Genomic DNA, 19,615 nt, shown 5'->3' with positions numbered 1-19,615 from the left:
CACTACGAATGAGCCATAAACTCGGCAAATTGTATTCTGAGATACCATGCAAAATGTGTGTGAAGTTCGTATTCATAGGTGTCTCAATTAGGCGCGAAATGTTTCTCATTTGATAGCGTTTAAACCAATCAATAATCCTATTGCTGAAGAGGATAATAATCTTCTATATATAGGATCATTAAATAGCTCTAGTCTTTGTTTGCTTTGGCTAAATCCTGTTCAAGTGGTGGGTTACAATTGCATTGTATTTTGTCTAGGTATGTATAACCAACAATAACAATGAGAGGACATTCCTGAACCTTGTTGACTTGGGGATGATTTGAAATGACCGCCAATTATGACATTATTACCAGCAATGTGGAAAAAGAGACACATGTAGAACCGAAAAAAGTTACCATTTTGTTGAAGGAGCAGAGTTCAACAAACCATAACCCCGCTTCAGGATATCGTTTGAAGTCAAATGATAAACTATCTTAAAACTTATGATATATATTTTCTAAACACGAAAGAAAATTGACTGGGGCCGACTTTACGGCTGATTCGTAGTGTCCAGTCACATATTGATTTTGAGATACTGGCAAAGAAAGTATTCAAATTATTTGTTTTATATTTTTTCATCGATTGATAAATTGATGTAACTTTGCAAAGAAAAGTCATATCAACATTTTTTGTTTCTGAAAGCTCTAAATATCCTCTTTAGAATCATGTAAAAATTAATTTTCGACCATGGTCAACACGTGACTCATTCCCCTTGATCACGTCACATATTGATTTTGAGATACTGGCAAAGAAAGTGTTTTATTTTTTTCATCGATTGACATAACTTTCCAAAAAAAAAGAAATATCAACATTTTTTGTTTTTGAAAGCTCAAAATATCCTCTTTAGAAACATGTAAAAATTAATTTTCGAGCATGGTCAACACGTGATCATGTCACAATGCATGTAGTTGTTACAATATAACAGGTATGAGACAAGACGGGAGCCTACAAACATCTAAGGATGAAAATGATACTTGAAAATGAAAAGTGACTAAGGGTGTGAGTGAGTCCCGGGAATTTGAGTCCCGCCCGATAATCCTATTACCGGGCAGGAAATTCCCTGCCCGGTACCGAAAAAAAAAAAAAAAAAAGAAGTCTTTTTTTTGGCTCTTAGCGTAGCTAGGTGAGCCTGAGTCATTGCAGTCAGTAAGGACTGTATTTTTGCTACATATTTTGGCCACTTGCGTTCTTGGTTTTTATGCTAAGGTTTCTTTTGTTTATGATATTTGGCTTTGAAATTACGTTCCAAGGTTTGCTTAGTTATTTAGCAATCGATTGCACTCCTTTAGAAGTGAATTTGGGGTGGGGAAAGTACTTATTTTGAAGTGAGAAAAGTCAAAAGTCGTCATGAGAAACAAGTCATTTCTATCGTTTTGCTTGGTTCCCTGTATGCGCTAGAGATTATTTTGGTCTGAGTAATTTAAGTTGTGAGATCATGGCGGGAATTGACGGATTGCACTATTTTTCTTTGGGAAAGTGACCTTTTATCATGAATTTTTGCGGTGATTTCACATGGATAGAAAGCGTGATTGGATGATTCCTTTGTCCAGATTGTTTATTGAGTTCTCGGAGTTTTGTTACCATGGGACAACACTTCAAAATATTTAGAGACCAGCGGCGTAGTAATTTAGTTAAATGAACGCTAAATAACCAGGGTTGCCAAAAAAATTCAGCCCGAATCGCAGGTCAAATAATCGAAAAGTCGCCCAATTTTTTTTCTTTACCCTTTGCATTCTATGGGGCAGGAAATTGTCCCGGGGAAAATCTTCAAAAGTCGCCTAATTGGGTTACCAAATCGCGGGTTTGACAACCCTGAAAACAACGTCTCGACAGCGAAGGTCACATCTGGCTATTCATTATCATTGTTTGTCTGGCACGCTTTCTACAGCGTGGGTTGGGAATTCTGAAAATCTGTAAAAATTACAATTTTATGGAATAAAGGGTGGGTTTCTAAAAAGCGTGGGAGCAATATATAATTATAAAGAGTGTGTGGGTAACGCTACCAATTGAAAAAAAATATAATAAAGTAATTTGATGATCTGTTGAAAAACATTCATATTTTCTTCATAAATCTGGAAAGAAAATGTCAAAAATTAATTTGCTGATGTTTTCAATTCATACGACGTCACCCGTAGTAGAATCGACGCGCCGTGAGTTTTATGAATGAATATAATTTTCAGTCTCTACATCAGCCGCTTTGGCCCGCTCGCTCACACTAGAAGTGGAGCGATCCGAACCACAGCGGCCGTGTAGAGAGTATAGACTGACGTTTTCATGTATTCAGGATCTCACAGGTATCTCAGCCCTTTACAATTTGCCCATGTGTTTATGATAAACAATCTAAAGTCGTATCTTTTCGATGCAGTTGCATTGATGCAGTTTTGCCAACATTTAATATGTCGCAAATGTTTCAGATGAATAAGAAAATCACGAGTGTTTGATAGATGAGGATAAATTCTGCATCAATTCGGATTCTGAAATGGATTGATGGCGCAGATAATGATAAAAATGGACCCGGAAGTGACTGCATGTATGAAGGAAACGGCGCTACCGATGTTCAGTCTTCCGAATTTGATAAAGTAATGCTGTAAACAATCTAAAGTCGTATCTTTTGAAAGATGTTTCAGATGAATAAGAAAATCATGAGTGTTTGATAGATGAGGATAAATTCTGCATCAATTCGGATTCTGAAATGGATTGATGGCGCAGATAGTGCTAAAATGGACCCGGAAGTGACTGTATGAAACAGTGATAGCGCCGATGTTCAGTCTTCCGAATTTGATAAGTAATGCTGTAAGCTTTGGTCACAAACACTGCATAAGGGTGGGGGTTCAATTTTTGATAAAAAGGTGTCTGTCTAAAAAGTGTGGGGGAAATATAAATGGTGGGGGTTTGACCCCCTGACAAACGTTCGAAATTTGTAGTTGCTACAACTCAACTGATCATCACTATTTAATTACCTATCTGTTTGTTTATCTGTGTCTGCCTCTTTTCTCAGAGACTATGTAGTAGTAGCTCGTTCACGTAGTGATTCCGTTGTCCCACTGGCCTACAAAACTTAGATTGCATGGCGATCGGAGTGTTATCGTCAGAGCACCTCAGACTAGCATAGTAGGGAAGCATGTTCCTCAAACTTGGTGGGTGGATGCATCTTTAGTACACCATGTCACATACAATAGTTTCTCGATTCGAATCTTATCCTTTCTGGGTATGACTGATTTTGTTACCGTAAAATTTGTGTCAATTCCCGATATCACATCACATGTTAGTACCGTACACTATAAATGCACCAGATTTTGTAGGCTCCAATTGCTGATTACATAAATGAGAACAACTGGTAACTAGCGGCACTGTGCAGTACCGGTCTGTTATTCAATTGTGTTGTGTGTGGGTTACGTGTATTTTATGTGTAAAATGCGGTGATCCACCCAAAAAACAAAATCATCGTATAGATCCCTGGTACTAGGTGCATCTTGACCCCAGCATGAGTTTGTATTGGTTAGTGGGTCAAGGTCACCTGAGGTCATCCAGGGGTCATCTGAGGTCAAATTTGCAAAAACTGTTGTAGGGGCATGAAACTGGTTACAGTCAACATTTGGAGTCAAATTTTGGGAAGGTCATCCGGGGTCACCCAGGGGTCATCTGAGGTCAAATTACTAAAAACTCGTATGGGCATGAAACTTGGTGGGTACAGTCAACATTTAAAGTCAAATTTTGGGAAGATACTAAAAATTGTCGTATGGGCATGAAACTAGGTGGGTACAGTCAACCTTTGGAGTCAAATTTTGGGAAGGTCATTTTGAGGTCATCCGGGGTCACCTAGGGGTCATCTGAGGTCAAATTACTAAAAACTGTCGTATGGACATGAAACTTGGTGGGTACAGTCAACATTTGGAATCAAAATTTTGGGAAGGTCATTTTGGGGTCACCCAGGGGTCATCTGAGGTCATATTACTAAAAAACTGTTGTATGAACATGAAACTGGATACAGTCAACATTTGGAGCCAAATTTTGTGGGGTCGCATGTTCCTCGAACTTGGTGGGTGCATCTTGACCCCAGGCAGAACAAGTTTGTATTGGTTAGTGGGTCACGGTCACCAGAGGTCATCTGAAGTCAAATTAGCAAAACTGTCGTATGGGCATGAAACTTGGTGGGTACAGTCAACATTTAGAGTCAAATCTTTGGAAGCTCATTTCGGAGTCAGCCAGGGGTCACCTGAGGTCAAATTACTAAAAACTGTCGTATGGGCATGAAACTTGGTGGGTACAGTCAACATTTGAAGTCAAATTTTGGAAGGTCATTTGGGGTCATCTGAGGTCACCATTTAGAGCCAAATTTTTGGGAGGTCATTTTGGGGTCGTCTGAGGTCAATTTAGATGAATTCTAATAGTTGCCAAGGCTTTCTATAGTTGTTGAAAACTAAAAATACTAAAAAAGGGATTTTAAAATTTTGCAGAACAAATTATTCTTGCTGGTTCAGTAGTAATTTGCACAATAATGAATTATTTTCAGATTTTGCAACTAATAGTAATGCGGCAAAAAATAATAATGCGGCGGAGGAAGATTGACCCCCGCATCAAGTTTCAAGGACCGTATTGAATATTTGTGGGGAATTTTTTCAAACTGAAGGTTTAAAAAAATTGGCCGACCTACCCAACCTTTCCATACAGCTACCAACCTGTTGCGCATTCGACTCCAAGAACAATTGCTTTCCCACAAAAAAAGCGTAGAGCCACAGCGCCATTGGTGCTCTTGTTTGGTTTTGTAGTGTCTCTGGACCTAGACCTAAATGCTAGGATCATTCATGGTTGACCTAAAAAAAATAAATTGAATTTTGCACATTGTTTTGTGTTTTTAATATGAAAATTGATACACAGTTTTCATGTCATACTCTATTAATGATATCAAAGTGCATTGAATTTGAATGCATTTTGATATCATTAATAGAGTATGACATGAAAACTATCTATCAATTTTCATATATTAAAAACACAATTTTTTTTTTGTTGCAATTTGGTACCCGGTTACCCGCCGAAAAAATGTGCGGGTACCCGGGTACAAAATTACCCGAAAATCACACCCCTAAAAGTGACCCTGTTAGTTCATTGACAGGATTATTTATGAATTGTTGTTTTATTTTCTTACAGGAAAGATGCTGCACTTCAAGAATCAAACAAACAAAAGAGCTTAACAGTTAATGGTAAGTCAGTTTGGAAATTCTGACAAAAAACACAACAAATTAAAGGCATGACTTGATTTACATGGAATATGTTTAGTTTAGGTGCTATGGACAAAAATGTTATAGTTTGGTGCTTATTTACCACCCAGAAGTTTTGTACTGTTCTGTGGGCCACTGTGATAAACATTTTTGTTATTAGAATCGAAATTGCTGGAGTAATTTAAATCAAAACTTGAAATAAGATTTAGGTGATGTGTTTCAGTATGAAGTAGAAAATATCATGTGTTGCAATCAGACCACCCATATAATCGTCACTGGGCGGGAAAAACCTCATATGTACTTTTGGCCCTTGAACATGGATAAAGCCTTGTAGGTGTAGACTTTATATTGAAGATGTTGCTTCATCCATGTTCAAGGGCCAAAAGTACATGCAGAAAAACCTCATATGTACTTTTGGCCCTTGAACATGGATAAAGCCTTGTAGGTGTAGACTTTATATTGAAGGGTTTGCTTCATCCATGTTCAAGGGCCAAAAGTACATGCAGGAAAAACCTCATATGTACTTTTAGCCCTTGAACATGGATAAAGCCTTGTAGGTGTAGACTTTATATTGAAGGGTTTGCTTCATCCATGTTCAAGGGCAAAAAGTACATATGTGACATGATCTGGTCCATGGGGGCCAAAGGAGGCATTTTTGAAAATTGAGTTACCATAATTATTACATTATACAGACAATAGGCTATCATTTACTGAAAACACCTAAGGTCTAGCATACTTGGTTCTAAAGTTATGAAGTTTTTTGATGTCTCTTTTCTTATGTATTTTATTGTTTTTGACTCCATATTTTCACCTTTATCTCAGTTTCAAATTTGCCGCCTTTGGCCCCCATGGACCAGATCGTGTCACATATGAGGTTTTTCCCGCCCAGTGACGTAATGTATCATGTCACATTGGGATATTCCATTTGAAATGCACACTCATCCTGTGGAAATTAAGATAAAGTCTAAACAGAGGGAGTATTGATTTCAAATAGAATAGACAATTGGGTAGCATTTGAAATACTCACTCCAGTTGTGGCACATATAGATAAAGCCATAATACAGGGGGAGTAGGGGTAAAAATATATGAGCAAAATTATTAACTCAAACCAATTCCATTTGATAAACATACTCCCTCTGTGCAAGGTTCTTCTTAAATCTTCCACACGGGTATGATAGATTTTAAGTGGAATAGCCCATTGCTAGCCTCGTCAAGGATTCTCGAGTACTAATATACTATAGGATAAGCCACTCGTTTGCGCAAATGAAGTCAGTCATTCAGCCTATGCGCGATAATGCATGTGATGGCATAGTACCCTGTACGTGTATGAGTGTATAACCTGTGGAAGAGATGATGCAATGTTTACATCATCGTTACAAAAAAAATTAAATGGCTAAAAACGGCGAACATTTGGTCGAATCTTTCTATTACTATCATATCGTGAAAAACCAAATAGCTGAGGAGTTAGCTCAATATGCTAGGAAAATATTCTGTTCGAGGACCCTATGACGAGACTGGCTAAATAAGGCTGTATTTTTGCTGGAAGGGGTCCGAAAAATTGGCAGTCGATGGGCGCCATCTTGGACAAATTTAGGGTACCAAACTACCCAAAACTGTCAATCAACATTCCGATGGTACCAAACTCCCTAGCAACCGTCAATCAAACTGCCGAAGTGACTTCAATTTTTGAACAGGGATTGAATACGAGTGTCACGGCCCTGGCCTCGTCTCTAATGAAGTGATCTAGACAAAAATTGCATATATATATATGAAAACAGCACATCCATGTTGCCAGGGTTGCTTGATTTAAATCGCGATTTAAATCATGTGATTTAAAAAAAACCTTTTTCATTTTTTGATAAATGTAATTAATTTCTTTCTTAAATGTTTAACTTCATTCCTGGTAATAATGCTTCTTCAAGTTTTGGATTCATTTAAAATACCTCTACGATATCATTTCACAATTGAATACCTGAGTGGAAGAAGGGCCCAACTCCAATTTTTTACAAAAATGAGTTTGACCCAGCATTTTATTGCCAACAGACTGTTCTTCCTTGTGTGTGAAAGATGAGTCAAAATCCACTCTCCAAATAGTCTTCCATGTACACTTAATCATGGTTTTTATGGAAGAAAGGCCCAACTCCATGGAGTTGGGCCCTTCTTCCACAAATATGGAAATATCAGAGAAATTTTGTTCACCCATGAAATCTGCTTTTCGCTACAATAAACTTTCTTGCTAACATATTACATGCTTCTACTTGTGCAATTAATGGATAATTATCAAATTTCGGTGGCTATTTATAACACATCTGCTCACGGAACTGGCACTTGCAGTATATTAGTGGAAGAAGGGCCCAACTCCAGCTCGTATTAAGACCTGTACCGTTGCCATGGAAACAACCAATGTAATTTCGAATGTATGTAGTATTGTATCTTCATGTATTAAAGGTCCCCTGAAGATGAAAACATTCTGTCTATAAAACTTTTCCAAATATTAAGTTTTTTCTTAATATCTCAAAAATAGTTTTGATGGAGTTGGGCCCTTCTTCCACTCAGGTATGGGTCAGTCCATGTCAAAACAGACTGAGTGTACACCCACCCTCTTGGATTATGCTCTCCTTTGGCTCAGGGGTACCTTTCATGGACCCCTAGGTGAGGTCACAAGAAAAAAAATCAAATTCAATTTCGTTTCCGAATGGCGGGCCATCTAAGTTTGGCGACCTTGACCAAAATTGGGAATTTAAGGTGTCCAAATGACAAAGCGCTCTCTTTGAGAGGCATTTTCTTCTTAATTAAATCAGTTGTGACCCTCTTTTTGAATGTGGTCACTCACTGGCTGTGTCTGAAATGCCTAATGCCAAAAAAGATTGATTTGAATTTCGTTGGGATTTCAGAGGGGTCAAAATCAGCACTTCATACTGTTCAATCAAATTATCTTTAATTTTGAAGGACCCAGGATAATGCCACAGTGCACTTATAGGTCCTAATTATGTTCAGAATGGATTAACCATGTGCCAATGTCTATGAACAATTCAAAAAAAGAGAAATTTCTTGACCCCCTACAGAATTTTAGGCCCCCTAAAGTGGTTCAGCCACAAATGGCGCTTAAAATCGGCAAATTTTGACACCTAATAACTTTAGGTGTACACCAGATATGAATTTCTAGTCTTTTGCATCTGAAAGAATGTAGTCTAATGTTACTAGGAACATAAGATTTGTTTTGTATTTTTTGTGTTTTGATACTTTCAAAAGGTCGTTGACCTATGAACATTTTTCGTCATAGCGCCCTCCTGAAAGGTCTGACACATAACAAACTATACATTTTTGGAATCCTCATGACCATACGAGTAATTTGATATATTACTTGACATAATTGGGAGCATTCTGAAAATTTGACCCCCATAACCTGTACTTTGCATGTGCATCGTTGCCAGGAAGTGCATTCTTGACCCCCTTAAAAATCCATACAGAGGATTAGAAAGTATAGTTTTTTCTTATTACTTGACTCAAGAGCAACTTGAAATATCAGGATAAATAATACAAATGGCTATAAAGTGATCAAAAATATAAAAAAATATCATACTAAAATTGGCATTTTGTACCGTATCCTGTATGCATGGTATGTTAGGCAAAAATGACTATTTTTGAAAGCGTCAACTTAATACTAAAACACAAAAATACAAAACAAATCTTATGTTCCTAGTAACATTAAACTACATTCTTTCAGATGCAAAAGACTAGAAATTCATATCTGGTGTACACCTAAAGTTATTAGGGTCAAAATTTGCCGACTTTAAGTGCCATTTGTGGCTGAACCACTTTAGGGGTGGCCTAAAATTCTGTAGGGTCTAGAAATTTCTTTTTTTAATTGCTCATAGACATTGGCATATGGTTAATCCATTCTGAACATAATTAGGACCTATAAGTGCACTGTGACATTATCATGGGTCCTTCAAAATCAAGATAATTTGATTGAACAGTACTAAGTGCTGATTTTGACCCTCTGAAATCCCAACGAAATTCAAATCTATCTTTTTGGCATCATGTATTTCAGACACAGCTAGTGAGTGACCACATTCAAAAAAGAGGATCACAACTGATTCATTAAGAAGAAAGTGCCCCTCAAAGAGAGCACTTTGTCATTTGGACCCCTTTAATTCACAGTTTTGGTCGAGGTCGCCAAACTTTGATTGCCCGCCATTCGCAAACGAAATGGAATTTGATTTTTTTTCTTGTGACCTCACCTAGGGATCCATGAAAGGTACCCCTGAGCCAAAGGAGAGCAAAATCCAAGAGGGTGGGTGTACACTCAATCTGTTTCGACATGGACTGACCCGTATTCAATTGTCAGTGTACATACAGCAATGACTTTATGCAAATGAGATTACATAATCAAAGGTACTCTAATATTAATTATTGTGTGTTTTGAAAGACAAAGGTACAAACTTGTATTTATCGCAATTAACAGTCATCAAAGTCATGCATGAGCGGAGATAAATAATAGTTGCGGGATATTATTGACCGTCCCTCGTATATATAGTTTTGTCCGCTTTGCAGGTTCACATTGACATCATTTCTTTATCTTCTTGTTGTTTCAGATATTGTGAGGCCAAGACGGCAAAGTATGGAGAAGTTAGAGCTAGTTGCCATGACACCAGATAACAATAAGGTACGTCGCAGTTTATATATTATGTGCAACATGGTTAGAGAGCCCGTAATCGGCGGGCCTTATAACATCACAGATTAATATCAAAATATTTTATTTTGAGAATTGTCTTCTGACATCTCGCCAGAAGCATCATGAATTATTAATTCCAAGTCCTATACTTTATCTATTTTCTTTAACACACAAAATGTAGACCAGAAAGGTCAATTAATAGCACTGTTAACGTGGGTCTACTTTTCGGCGTAGTGGTAAAACCGTAACATTCCCCGCCTATTACGAGCTGATCAAACAATAGGCTTTTACCACTTTAGACCAATTAAACAAGCTACTTGGCATATCTCTCTCAGAGAAAGTCAGTCATTTTGTATTATGTTCCAAGTATATTCATTATGATTTATTTGACGTCTACTTCCGTTGGCAAACTTCTTTCCAAGAAAAGACCATTCTATGTGGTATTATGTTCCTGGAATTTTAATTATCTTGAAGCTGTACTTACCGTTTTCTTCAAGAGTAAATAGTCATTTATTAGGTCTTTAAAAGGAAAAGACCTTATGGCATCACGAGTCGTGTGTGCACGTGTCTGTCTGTCAACAATTTTATAAGGCTTTTGGTTAAAAATTGGTCTCATATGAACACTTCATATTGTATTACAACCAAACTTGGGTGTTGCTCGAGGTCATTTACAGAGGTCAAAGGTCATTTCAGGTAAACTTGTAAAATAGCATTATGTAAGAGTTAGGTGAAAATTTGGTCTCATATAAACAGTTTAAATCCTATTCAACCAGACTTGGTTCATAGCTGCATTATGGGTACTTGTATTGATGATATTCAAGGTTATACACTGAAGTCAGAGGTCATTTGAGGTCAACTTGTAAATAGGCTGAAAATGAAAAATCTGGTGTCACATGAGCAGTTCAAATACAAACTTAGCTGCACTATGGGAACTTTCATGTAATGGTGGTGTTCAAAGTCACAAACTGAGGTCAAAGGACATTTGAGGTCAACATGCAAAATAGACTGAAAGTGGAAAAAAAATCTCTCATGAATATTTTCTATGCATGGTATTCACTACCTGTATCTTTGGACGACCTATCTGGGACCGTTGCCCCCATTTTTTTTTATAGCCCCTTTATGTCAAATTTCTTTGTTGTTAGGCTTTTGCCAGTTCATAACAGTAAGAGAAGCTATTTGCCAGCTTGGCACATTTATTTCAGAGAAAAGACAGCCTGTTAAAAATACCCGGGAAAATAGTCTCGTTCAAAAATTGTGCTACCCGGGTACAAAAACCAGCTGCAAAATACCTGAAGGACATTATTTAATATCTTTACAAGCCTTGCCATGACCCAGTTTACATGAAAAGTTTGCCTGCAAAGTTGAAAGGCACCATAGTGAGTTGATAAACTTGGTCACTGTGGTCTATAATTGCCACGAAATCCAATTACAAAAGGCTAGCGTTCAATGTGAAAGCAAACTTGTTTACATTAAATATTTTGCTGGTAAATATTCCATAAATATCATTGCTACATACACACAACTGTTTGGAGACCATTTGAACGCCTTTGACTTGATCCCTGGCAGGATTGTTTGATTTTAAATCACTGATTTAAATCACCGGATTTTTTTTTAAATCACTGATTTAAATCAACTTTTTTAATTTTTTACCATTTTTGATATATTATAAGTTAATTTCTTTCTTAAATTGACTGTTTTACTCCTTCATTCCTAATGTTTCTGCAACTTTTGGATACAATTAAAATACCTCTATGATATCACTAAATATTGCTAAAAATTCATTTTCAAGGTGCAGAATTCAACAGGTTTTCCCCCATGATTTAACCAAATTTTTTCTTTGAAATTTTCACATGTAAGAACATGTTTTAATTTTTTTTTTGAATACCTGGTAGGATTGTGCATATGACTAGCATTGCACTGGTACTCTTTTGACTTTATCATGGGGTATAGCAGTTCTTGGAATAAAAAAAATCAAAAAAATTGATTTAAATAAAAAAAAATCAGATTAAAAAAAAAAAAAAAAATTTTTTCAAAAAAATCAACAACCCTGATCCCAGGTGATACTTGTACCCTGTATACCTGCCACACCTGTAAATACATAGGTACCTGGGCACAAAATTACCAGAAAATCACAGTTTATCACAGATTATCAATAAATAGATGCATTTGTAGGATTATAGAAACATTTTTGCTTGACAAATCCATTGGAAAGTACTGACGTCTTAAGCTTATCCGCCAACTGTGCTTGGTCCATGCTTTGCTCTTAATCATATAGTTCGTGGGAAAAGCAGTGGAAAACTAAGTTACTTGTTAAATCTTGTTAAATTCTTTCTAAGAAATGATTCTTCCTAAGAAAAGACCATTTTAAGTAAATGAGGTTGTATTATATTTGCAGAATTTCAATTTTCTTGAAGCTGTTTTTTCCCCAATTTTCTCAAGAGTAATCTCATTCTTTTTTACACTAAAAGTCTTAATCCAAATGATATAAAGACAGGCAAGAGTGAAGGCATGTATATGTGCTCCTAGTAGTATATGCCATGGAGGCTCAACACAAATACCTCATGTTGGATTCCCCAAATAATGTCATGAATGTTGTATTTGTCATCCAATAATTGACACAACAATTTCACGACAGTGAGGAAATCGTCTACAGACAACGTGGTAGGTGATGTCTCAACCAAACAAGTTGTTTAGCAGTGGTCATTGTTGTTGCTTATCTCTGGCCTGCACCATGTGCTAAAAATGCATCCTGTTTTATGGAGGACCCGTGATTTTAAAACTTGGATTGGATCAGATATAAGGCCGTATGTGTTCAGCAGTGAAAGGATTGTATAATGTCCCCTCATGAGCCAGCCTTAACCCGTATTGAATGCCATCATCTCATTTACAAGTTAGTAGTATTGGAATTCCTGACAACAGCATCACTCATTGCTACCACCACAGGAAAACGTCTCACAGTTTACCAAAATATCTGTTCTTCTTCTTCACACAGGTTGTGGCAGCAGAAAATTGCACAGGAACAAAACCTAAGACAGGACTCAGTGTGAAATCGAAATCAAAGAGAAAAGGAGGGAGCAAAGAGAAGCTGAATCGCAAGAATTCCAACAACTCCACTACCAGCTCTAGCAGCGCTGAATCTGGTGTGACTTCGGTTAAAACAGAAAATGTGCAGGTGCATGTATCAACGCCATCGGTAAGGAGTGTTTTTTCTTAAATCAAACTGAGATATTAAGGGCTGGGGTATGAGCGTTTGGACAGTATTTATTTTGGGACATCAGAGCACATCAGACATATCGAATTGCATTCTGAATACGAAGAATGTCATTCTGATATCAAATAATTTTGATTTTTTGAAATTCGCAATTTAATACACATTTTATGGCAAATCATTAAAATTGATATTTTTGATATTTAACAGTACTTGAAGTAAACTTTATAAATCTGATGATTTATACTTAAAAAGTGTATGTAGGTGGGATGAAAAGCCGACGATCAATTGAAAATTTTGACCTTTCATTATTGAAGATATGGATTTTTTCCCAAAACACCCAAAAAAAATAGGTCTTTTTGGGAAAAAATCCATATCTTCAATATGAAAGGTCAAAATTTTCAATTGACCGTCGGCTTTTCCTCCCTGCTACATACACTTTAAGAATATATCATTAGATTTATATAATTTACTTGAGGACTGTTATATATCAAAAATTTGAAAAATATCAAATTTTTATAATTTGTCATAAAATTTGTATTATATTGTGATTTTCAAAAAATGAAAATTATTTGATATCAGAAAGACATGCTTCGTATTCAGAATGCAATTCGATAGGTCTGAGGTGCTCTCATGTCCTACAAAAATACTGTCGAAAGCATAATAAACGCTCATTTTAGATCCTTAATATATCAATAATTTATGTAACTTGTGTTGAGATTTTGTTGACTTGATTGGTGCGATTGTACCACATGACCATACATGTCATCCATGTTAACTGTAAATAGTATCATTTTGTCATCTTTTTGATACAATTAGTATACAAATACTGTGGTATTTTCAGGGAAATAGAGGAAACTATTTTTGCAGAGGTACTGGCTACAGGTCTACCACACCAAATCCGAAGGGTGAGGTTGGTAGGCCTGTAGTCAGTACTGAGGGAAAAATAGTGACCATATTTCCCTGAAAATACCATATAGTATTTGTTCTGTTGCACCTCATACATATTTATGAGATACTGACACTTACATGTACTTAATAAGGAAATATGTGCTAGGCCCACTTACGTTACAGTCTTACATGTACCTTTTACGCTACTTTTCTCGTTTGGATTTGAGAGTTCCTCTAGCTCTACACACACGATTCCCTTCGTTTCTCGTTTGGATTTGAGAGCTCCTCTAGCTCTACACACACGATCCCCTTTGTTTCTCGTTTGGATTTGAGAGTTCCTCTAGCTCTACACACACGATCCCCTTTGTTTCTCGTTTGGATTTGAGAGTTCCTCTAGCTCTACACACACGATTCCCTTTGTTTCTCGTTTGGATTTGAGAGTTCCTCTAGCTCTACACACACGATCCCCTTTGTTTCTCGTTTGGATTTGAGAGCTCCTCTAGCTCTACACACACGATCCCCTTTATTTCTCGTTTGGATTTGAGAGTTCCTCTAGCTCTACACACACGATCCCCTTTGTTTCTCGTTTGGATTTGAGAGCTCCTCTAGCTCTACACAAACGATCCCCTTCGTTTCTCGTTTGGATTTGAGAGCTCCTCTAGCTCTACACAAGCGATCCCCTTCGTTCTCGTTTGGATTTGAGAGTTCCTCTAGCTCTACACACACGATCCCCTTTGTTTCCCTCCGAGACTCTGAAGGGGGTGGGTGCGGGAGGGGGTATCACCAAAATGATTGAGGGGGCTGGTCCCCAGGGCCCCCAATCCCCAGCTATTTTAAAATATTGGGCTCCATTTCATCTTGTCCATAACTTTTAAACTCAGGGTTCTACCATTAAATATTTTCTAGCAAACCAGGTCACATGCCTGTACACACTTCTTAATTAAAAGATGGTATCTCCCATCACACTCATTAAATGTATTGTTTGTAAAAATATCCAGCACATTGTTATGTTTAAAAGCACATGTGTGTACATGTGTCAATCCCCTTGTGACAAGAGAAAATAATTAGCAAAAAACCAGTCCGCAAATAAATTGTACATACCTGCAATATAGGCAGGGTTGCCAAACCCGCGATTTGGTAGTCCAATTGGGCGACTTTTGAAGATTTTTCCCGCAACTTTTGACGATTTTCCCCGCAATTTTTGACAATTTCCTGTCCCATAGAAACCAATGGTTAAAAAAAAATTGGGGACTTTTCAACTTTAGCTCCCGCGACTTCCAATAATTTCCTGCCCCATAGAAACCAATGGTAAAGAGAAAAATTGGGCGACTTTTCGATTGTTTGACCCGCGATTCGGGCTTAAATCTTTTGGCAACCCTGAATATAGGTTGCTAAGGGATGAATAAGGCATCTCAAAGATAAATGGTTTCCATTGTAAATAATCATGGTTGTCTGTAATTAGTTTGCATTCTTATATTCTCTTTGGGATCAGTAGGTACACATACACAGCATAAAGTGATGGTCAGGTTTTTGTCTGTTATCCTCTCTGCATACCATTGTGTGATTAAGTTGGTCTACCTTGCTTTATTTTCATATGAAGTAATGGTAAATATTGCAATTTTCTCAGAGATTATGAAAAGAACAGATGCATACAGACAAAGTGCTTTGTATGGAATAAGGTTTCTTTACAAGGGCTGCTGATTCTATCCCCCTTGTCTGGCAAATCTCAATCATGCAGTGTTTTGTTGCTTTTCATTTTCGCACAAGATACCACAACTGCGCTTTGGAAAATACAGATGTGGAGGTAGCAATTTCATATCATGCACTTTTGGAATAATTGGCCCTCATTAACAGATGATGCTGGATCTTATTGTTTTTATCTGTTTTTATCATTTGTCTATTGATTTTCTCCAGGAAGTATACTTATATGTGTATAGCAAGTAAAGTTCATCAAAGAGCATTCTATTTGCTTTAATGGGGTACTACACCCCTGGCCAATTGTGTGCCTATTTTTGAATTTTTCTCAAAAATTATAGCATATTGGTGACAAGTTAGATATGTATATTATAGGGGCAAGGACTACAACTACTGCACTAAAAATTAAGCAACTCAAGGCAAGTAGTTATTGATTTATTGATCAAATATTGGTTTTCCCTCATTTTTGATTGTAACTCCACAACTGTTGTCTGTGCAGAAATAAAATTTCCAGTGCAGTAGTTGTAGTCCTTGCCCCTATAATATACATATCTTACTTGTCACCAATGCGCTATAATTTTTGAGAAAAATGCAAAAATAGGCACAAAATTAGGCAGGGGTGTAGTACCCCCTTAACTTTTGTCAAGAATTGGTATCACATTATCATTCCCACTCTCTGTATTTGTTTTATGTTGCAGAGAAGTACACCTGCAGAAATCATGGAGGATGACACATTCTTTGATACACTGTATCAGTTCCAAAGTAGACGCATGGATGAACAGAGGTGTTCATTTACAAAGCTTAAAGGTGTCAGAAGAGAGGAGCCAGAAAAGACAACAGGTATGTGTGCATTTGTAAATGCCTCCAAACGAGGACCTACATATGGATACACACTAAAATGAGGACACACCTCCAAACAAGGACGTCCTCAGTTTGAAACTATGACCAGGATGACGTAAATGATTCAAATATGCATATAACATAGCATATAAGATAGGTCCCCCATAGGAGGTATAGGACAGGTCCCAGTTGGATAGTAAGTTGTCTGGTGTGTCTGTGTGAGGTCCACGCCACGGTGTGTCGATTAAAAACAGGTGTGTGAGTCCTCGGTTATATCCTCGTTAAGTCAAGGTCCATGTTTGAACGTATTTACAAACAGGGGTGAGGAGGTATGGGGTGGGGGGAATGGCAAGTATGTGTTTTACTCCCAAACAAGGATGATTTATGTAAGTGGAACAAATGTCTGTATCTGTGATTTGTTTTTAAAGAAATCAGAAAAGTTGCTAGAAAAATACACAGAGTGCATAATATTGTATTGCACTCACGCAGTTTCATATGCTATATGCTCTGTGCATTTGCATCTTGCAGGATTAATTTATTTTGTATGTATTAATATTGGTCAAATTTTCTACCATTGCAAGTATTTTGTTTGTTATTAACAAATAGCAAAAGTTGCAGAAATTCTTTGTTGTGTATGAAAAAGGTTTAAAATGAATGCTCTGGGCATTATGCATTAACATCTCAGCACGCATGCATTATTGGGTCCCAATTTCTCTCTCAACAAGTGATACACTTGTATTAACCTATAATTACTGAATATCTTGTGTAGCACTAACTCTCACTGTCATCATTGTTTGTCTTAATTTCTGTTGCAGTAGTAGAAAGTACGCCACAGAAAGAGGAGTTGATGGACAAGATTGCTAAGTTACAAGGAAACCGCCTTAATGAACAGAGATCGAGTATTCGCAGTTTACCAGGGTTACGAACCAATAATGATGAGGTTCTAAGTCTTTTGGTAAAACAACCGTCAACCGATGCAGGGGACAATGAAGAATTCTTTGATATGCTAATGAAATGTCAGGTAGGAATTGAACTAGGGATCTGTATACAATAATAAATCTGGGTTATGAACCAACAAAGATGAGGTTGTTTCAGGAATGTTTATAAAATGACCTGCAGGAAATAGTGGCGCAATATAGATATTTGGGAAGAAATATCAAGTAGGAGTTGAACTAGTGATCTAATAATAATATATCTAAAATAATATACCTGAGTTATGAACCGAGAAACATGAGGTTGCAAAATAATAGTGAAATTATCTGCAGGACAGGATATTGATGACATAATTAATGTTGACGTTGTGGAAATAATAATGAAATGTCTAGTAGGAGTTGAACTTTAGAGCTATAAAATAATGTACGAGTACCTAGGTTATGAACCAACAAGGATGAGATTTTAGGATTATTAGTCAAATTGTCTGGCAGAAAATGGTGGTGCAATGTTGATTTCTTGGAAATGCCATCAAAATGTCAGGTAGGAATTTGAACTACTCCCTATTCCAGAAAAATACAGAAGTGAGAACCAATTTATTGGAATAAAAAGAATATGATCTTGTTTGCCAAATGCAACATAGCTAAATCCTAATCCTTTAGTTAGTCCTAACTGGAGATAAAAGAAAAAGTTCACTATTTTCTTGAAAAAACATGCATTTTTGGCATGTTTTCTGATAATCGAGTCACAAAAATCAAAGACTGTGAACAAGTCTAAGCATTCAAAATCATGAGTATATGCCAAAATTTAATTAAATGGTTGGTTATAAGAATGAAACATGTCTTTTCCAAAACTTAAATGCATAAACTGAAATTAGTCTTATTACAAGTCTTTGGGCTTTATTGTCACAGCATACGAAAAACACACCAAAAACGCATGTTTTTGGCCCTTATTTCCAAAAATTGGCCAAATATTAAAATTTGACTTTTATTGCTTGTTAGGACTAACTAAAGGATTAGGATTCAGCTATGTTTCATTTGGCAAAACAGGATAATATTTTTTTAATCCCAAAAAATAGTTTTGTATTTTTGGAGTAGTGATCTGTATAATTATGAGATAATGAACCCAAACCAACAGCTTTATACCATATTTCTACATATTTTGTGATAAAATGAATATTATTTCTAACTTCAATTATTTTTTCAGGGTGCCCGTATTAATGACCAGAGAACCGAAATGCCTGCTTTACCCGAAGCACCGACAGTACCGGACGAAGATTTCTTCTCATTAATTCAACGAATCCAATCAAGACGCCTTGAAGAACAAAGATGCACACCGCCCTTGGCAAAAAATGGGGGTGCTAAACCACGCACCAAGTAGAAACTGATGTTGCCAAAATTGGCAATCATTAAACTAATTGGCTGGGAGACTCCTCTTCGCTATAAATGACTTGTCAGGTTATAATAATGTTAGGTAATTTTGTTTTTTTATTCTTAATTCCTAGCTTTCACCAGTTGTTGACTATATGCACATATCCTTAAATGCATTGTTTGTATAACAAAAGCAGGGACTGTCTTTTGGAATTTGCAGGAGAGTATTAAATAGCTCTTCTGGAGAATTTAAGGAGAGCTGTTTGGAGCATTACAATAGAATGTAAGGCGAGAATGTTCAAAACTAAGGAGAGCTAAAAATCACTCTCCTATATCAGATTTAAGGAGAGCAGTAGAGAGCGATTACTCTCGCTCTCCTCAAAAGGCAGTCCCTGCAAAAGCAGAGCCTATCATGGATATCAATTGATCTGATTAGGGACATGGTTAAAGGGTGATGAATTGCACTTTACTTTCCAAGGGCAATGAGGGTTTTGTTGGCCTACTAAAGCCTTGCTAATATATTGAACAATTAATGCATCATGGGATATGTGCAACTGGTCACACAACTTCTGTCAAAAAAAGATGTGGATGGTTTGTGCACTGAGAATTGACCAGTCATCATGTGTGTACATAAATGCAAAATAGCAAAACAACGCAGTAAAAAAAGTAGCAAGATGGCACCTTAAATATTAAGCTGCAAGGCGACGAAAAAAACCCGTTTTACAAGCTTGACCGACCCAGATTT

At 36.8% G+C, this 19,615-nt stretch overlaps 1 protein-coding gene across 2 annotated transcripts in view; it reads left to right on the top strand.

The window, feature by feature from the left end:
- The window catches only part of LOC140136796 (uncharacterized), a 130,620-nt gene extending 111,276 nt beyond the window's left edge, over positions 1–19,344 (top strand). The window contains exons 10-15 of one of the 2 annotated variants that reach the window (XM_072158394.1): positions 5,188–5,240; positions 9,857–9,927; positions 12,929–13,129; positions 16,429–16,570; positions 17,389–17,591; positions 18,707–19,344. In XM_072158394.1, coding sequence (XP_072014495.1) covers positions 5,188–5,240; positions 9,857–9,927; positions 12,929–13,129; positions 16,429–16,570; positions 17,389–17,591; positions 18,707–18,880 — 844 coding nt within the window. In that variant the 3' untranslated portion in view covers positions 18,881–19,344. Of the gene's footprint in view, positions 1–5,187; positions 5,241–9,856; positions 9,928–12,928; positions 13,130–16,428; positions 16,571–17,385; positions 17,592–18,706 lie in introns of both variants that reach the window. The other variant, XM_072158393.1, reaches the window with a different exon arrangement.
- Positions 19,345–19,615: the final 271 nt, after the last annotated feature.

Source organism: Amphiura filiformis, chromosome 17 (assembly GCF_039555335.1).
Source record: "Amphiura filiformis chromosome 17, Afil_fr2py, whole genome shotgun sequence".
NCBI lineage: Eukaryota > Metazoa > Echinodermata > Ophiuroidea > Amphilepidida > Amphiuridae > Amphiura > Amphiura filiformis.
This window is presented reverse-complemented; position numbering and strand designations above follow the sequence as displayed.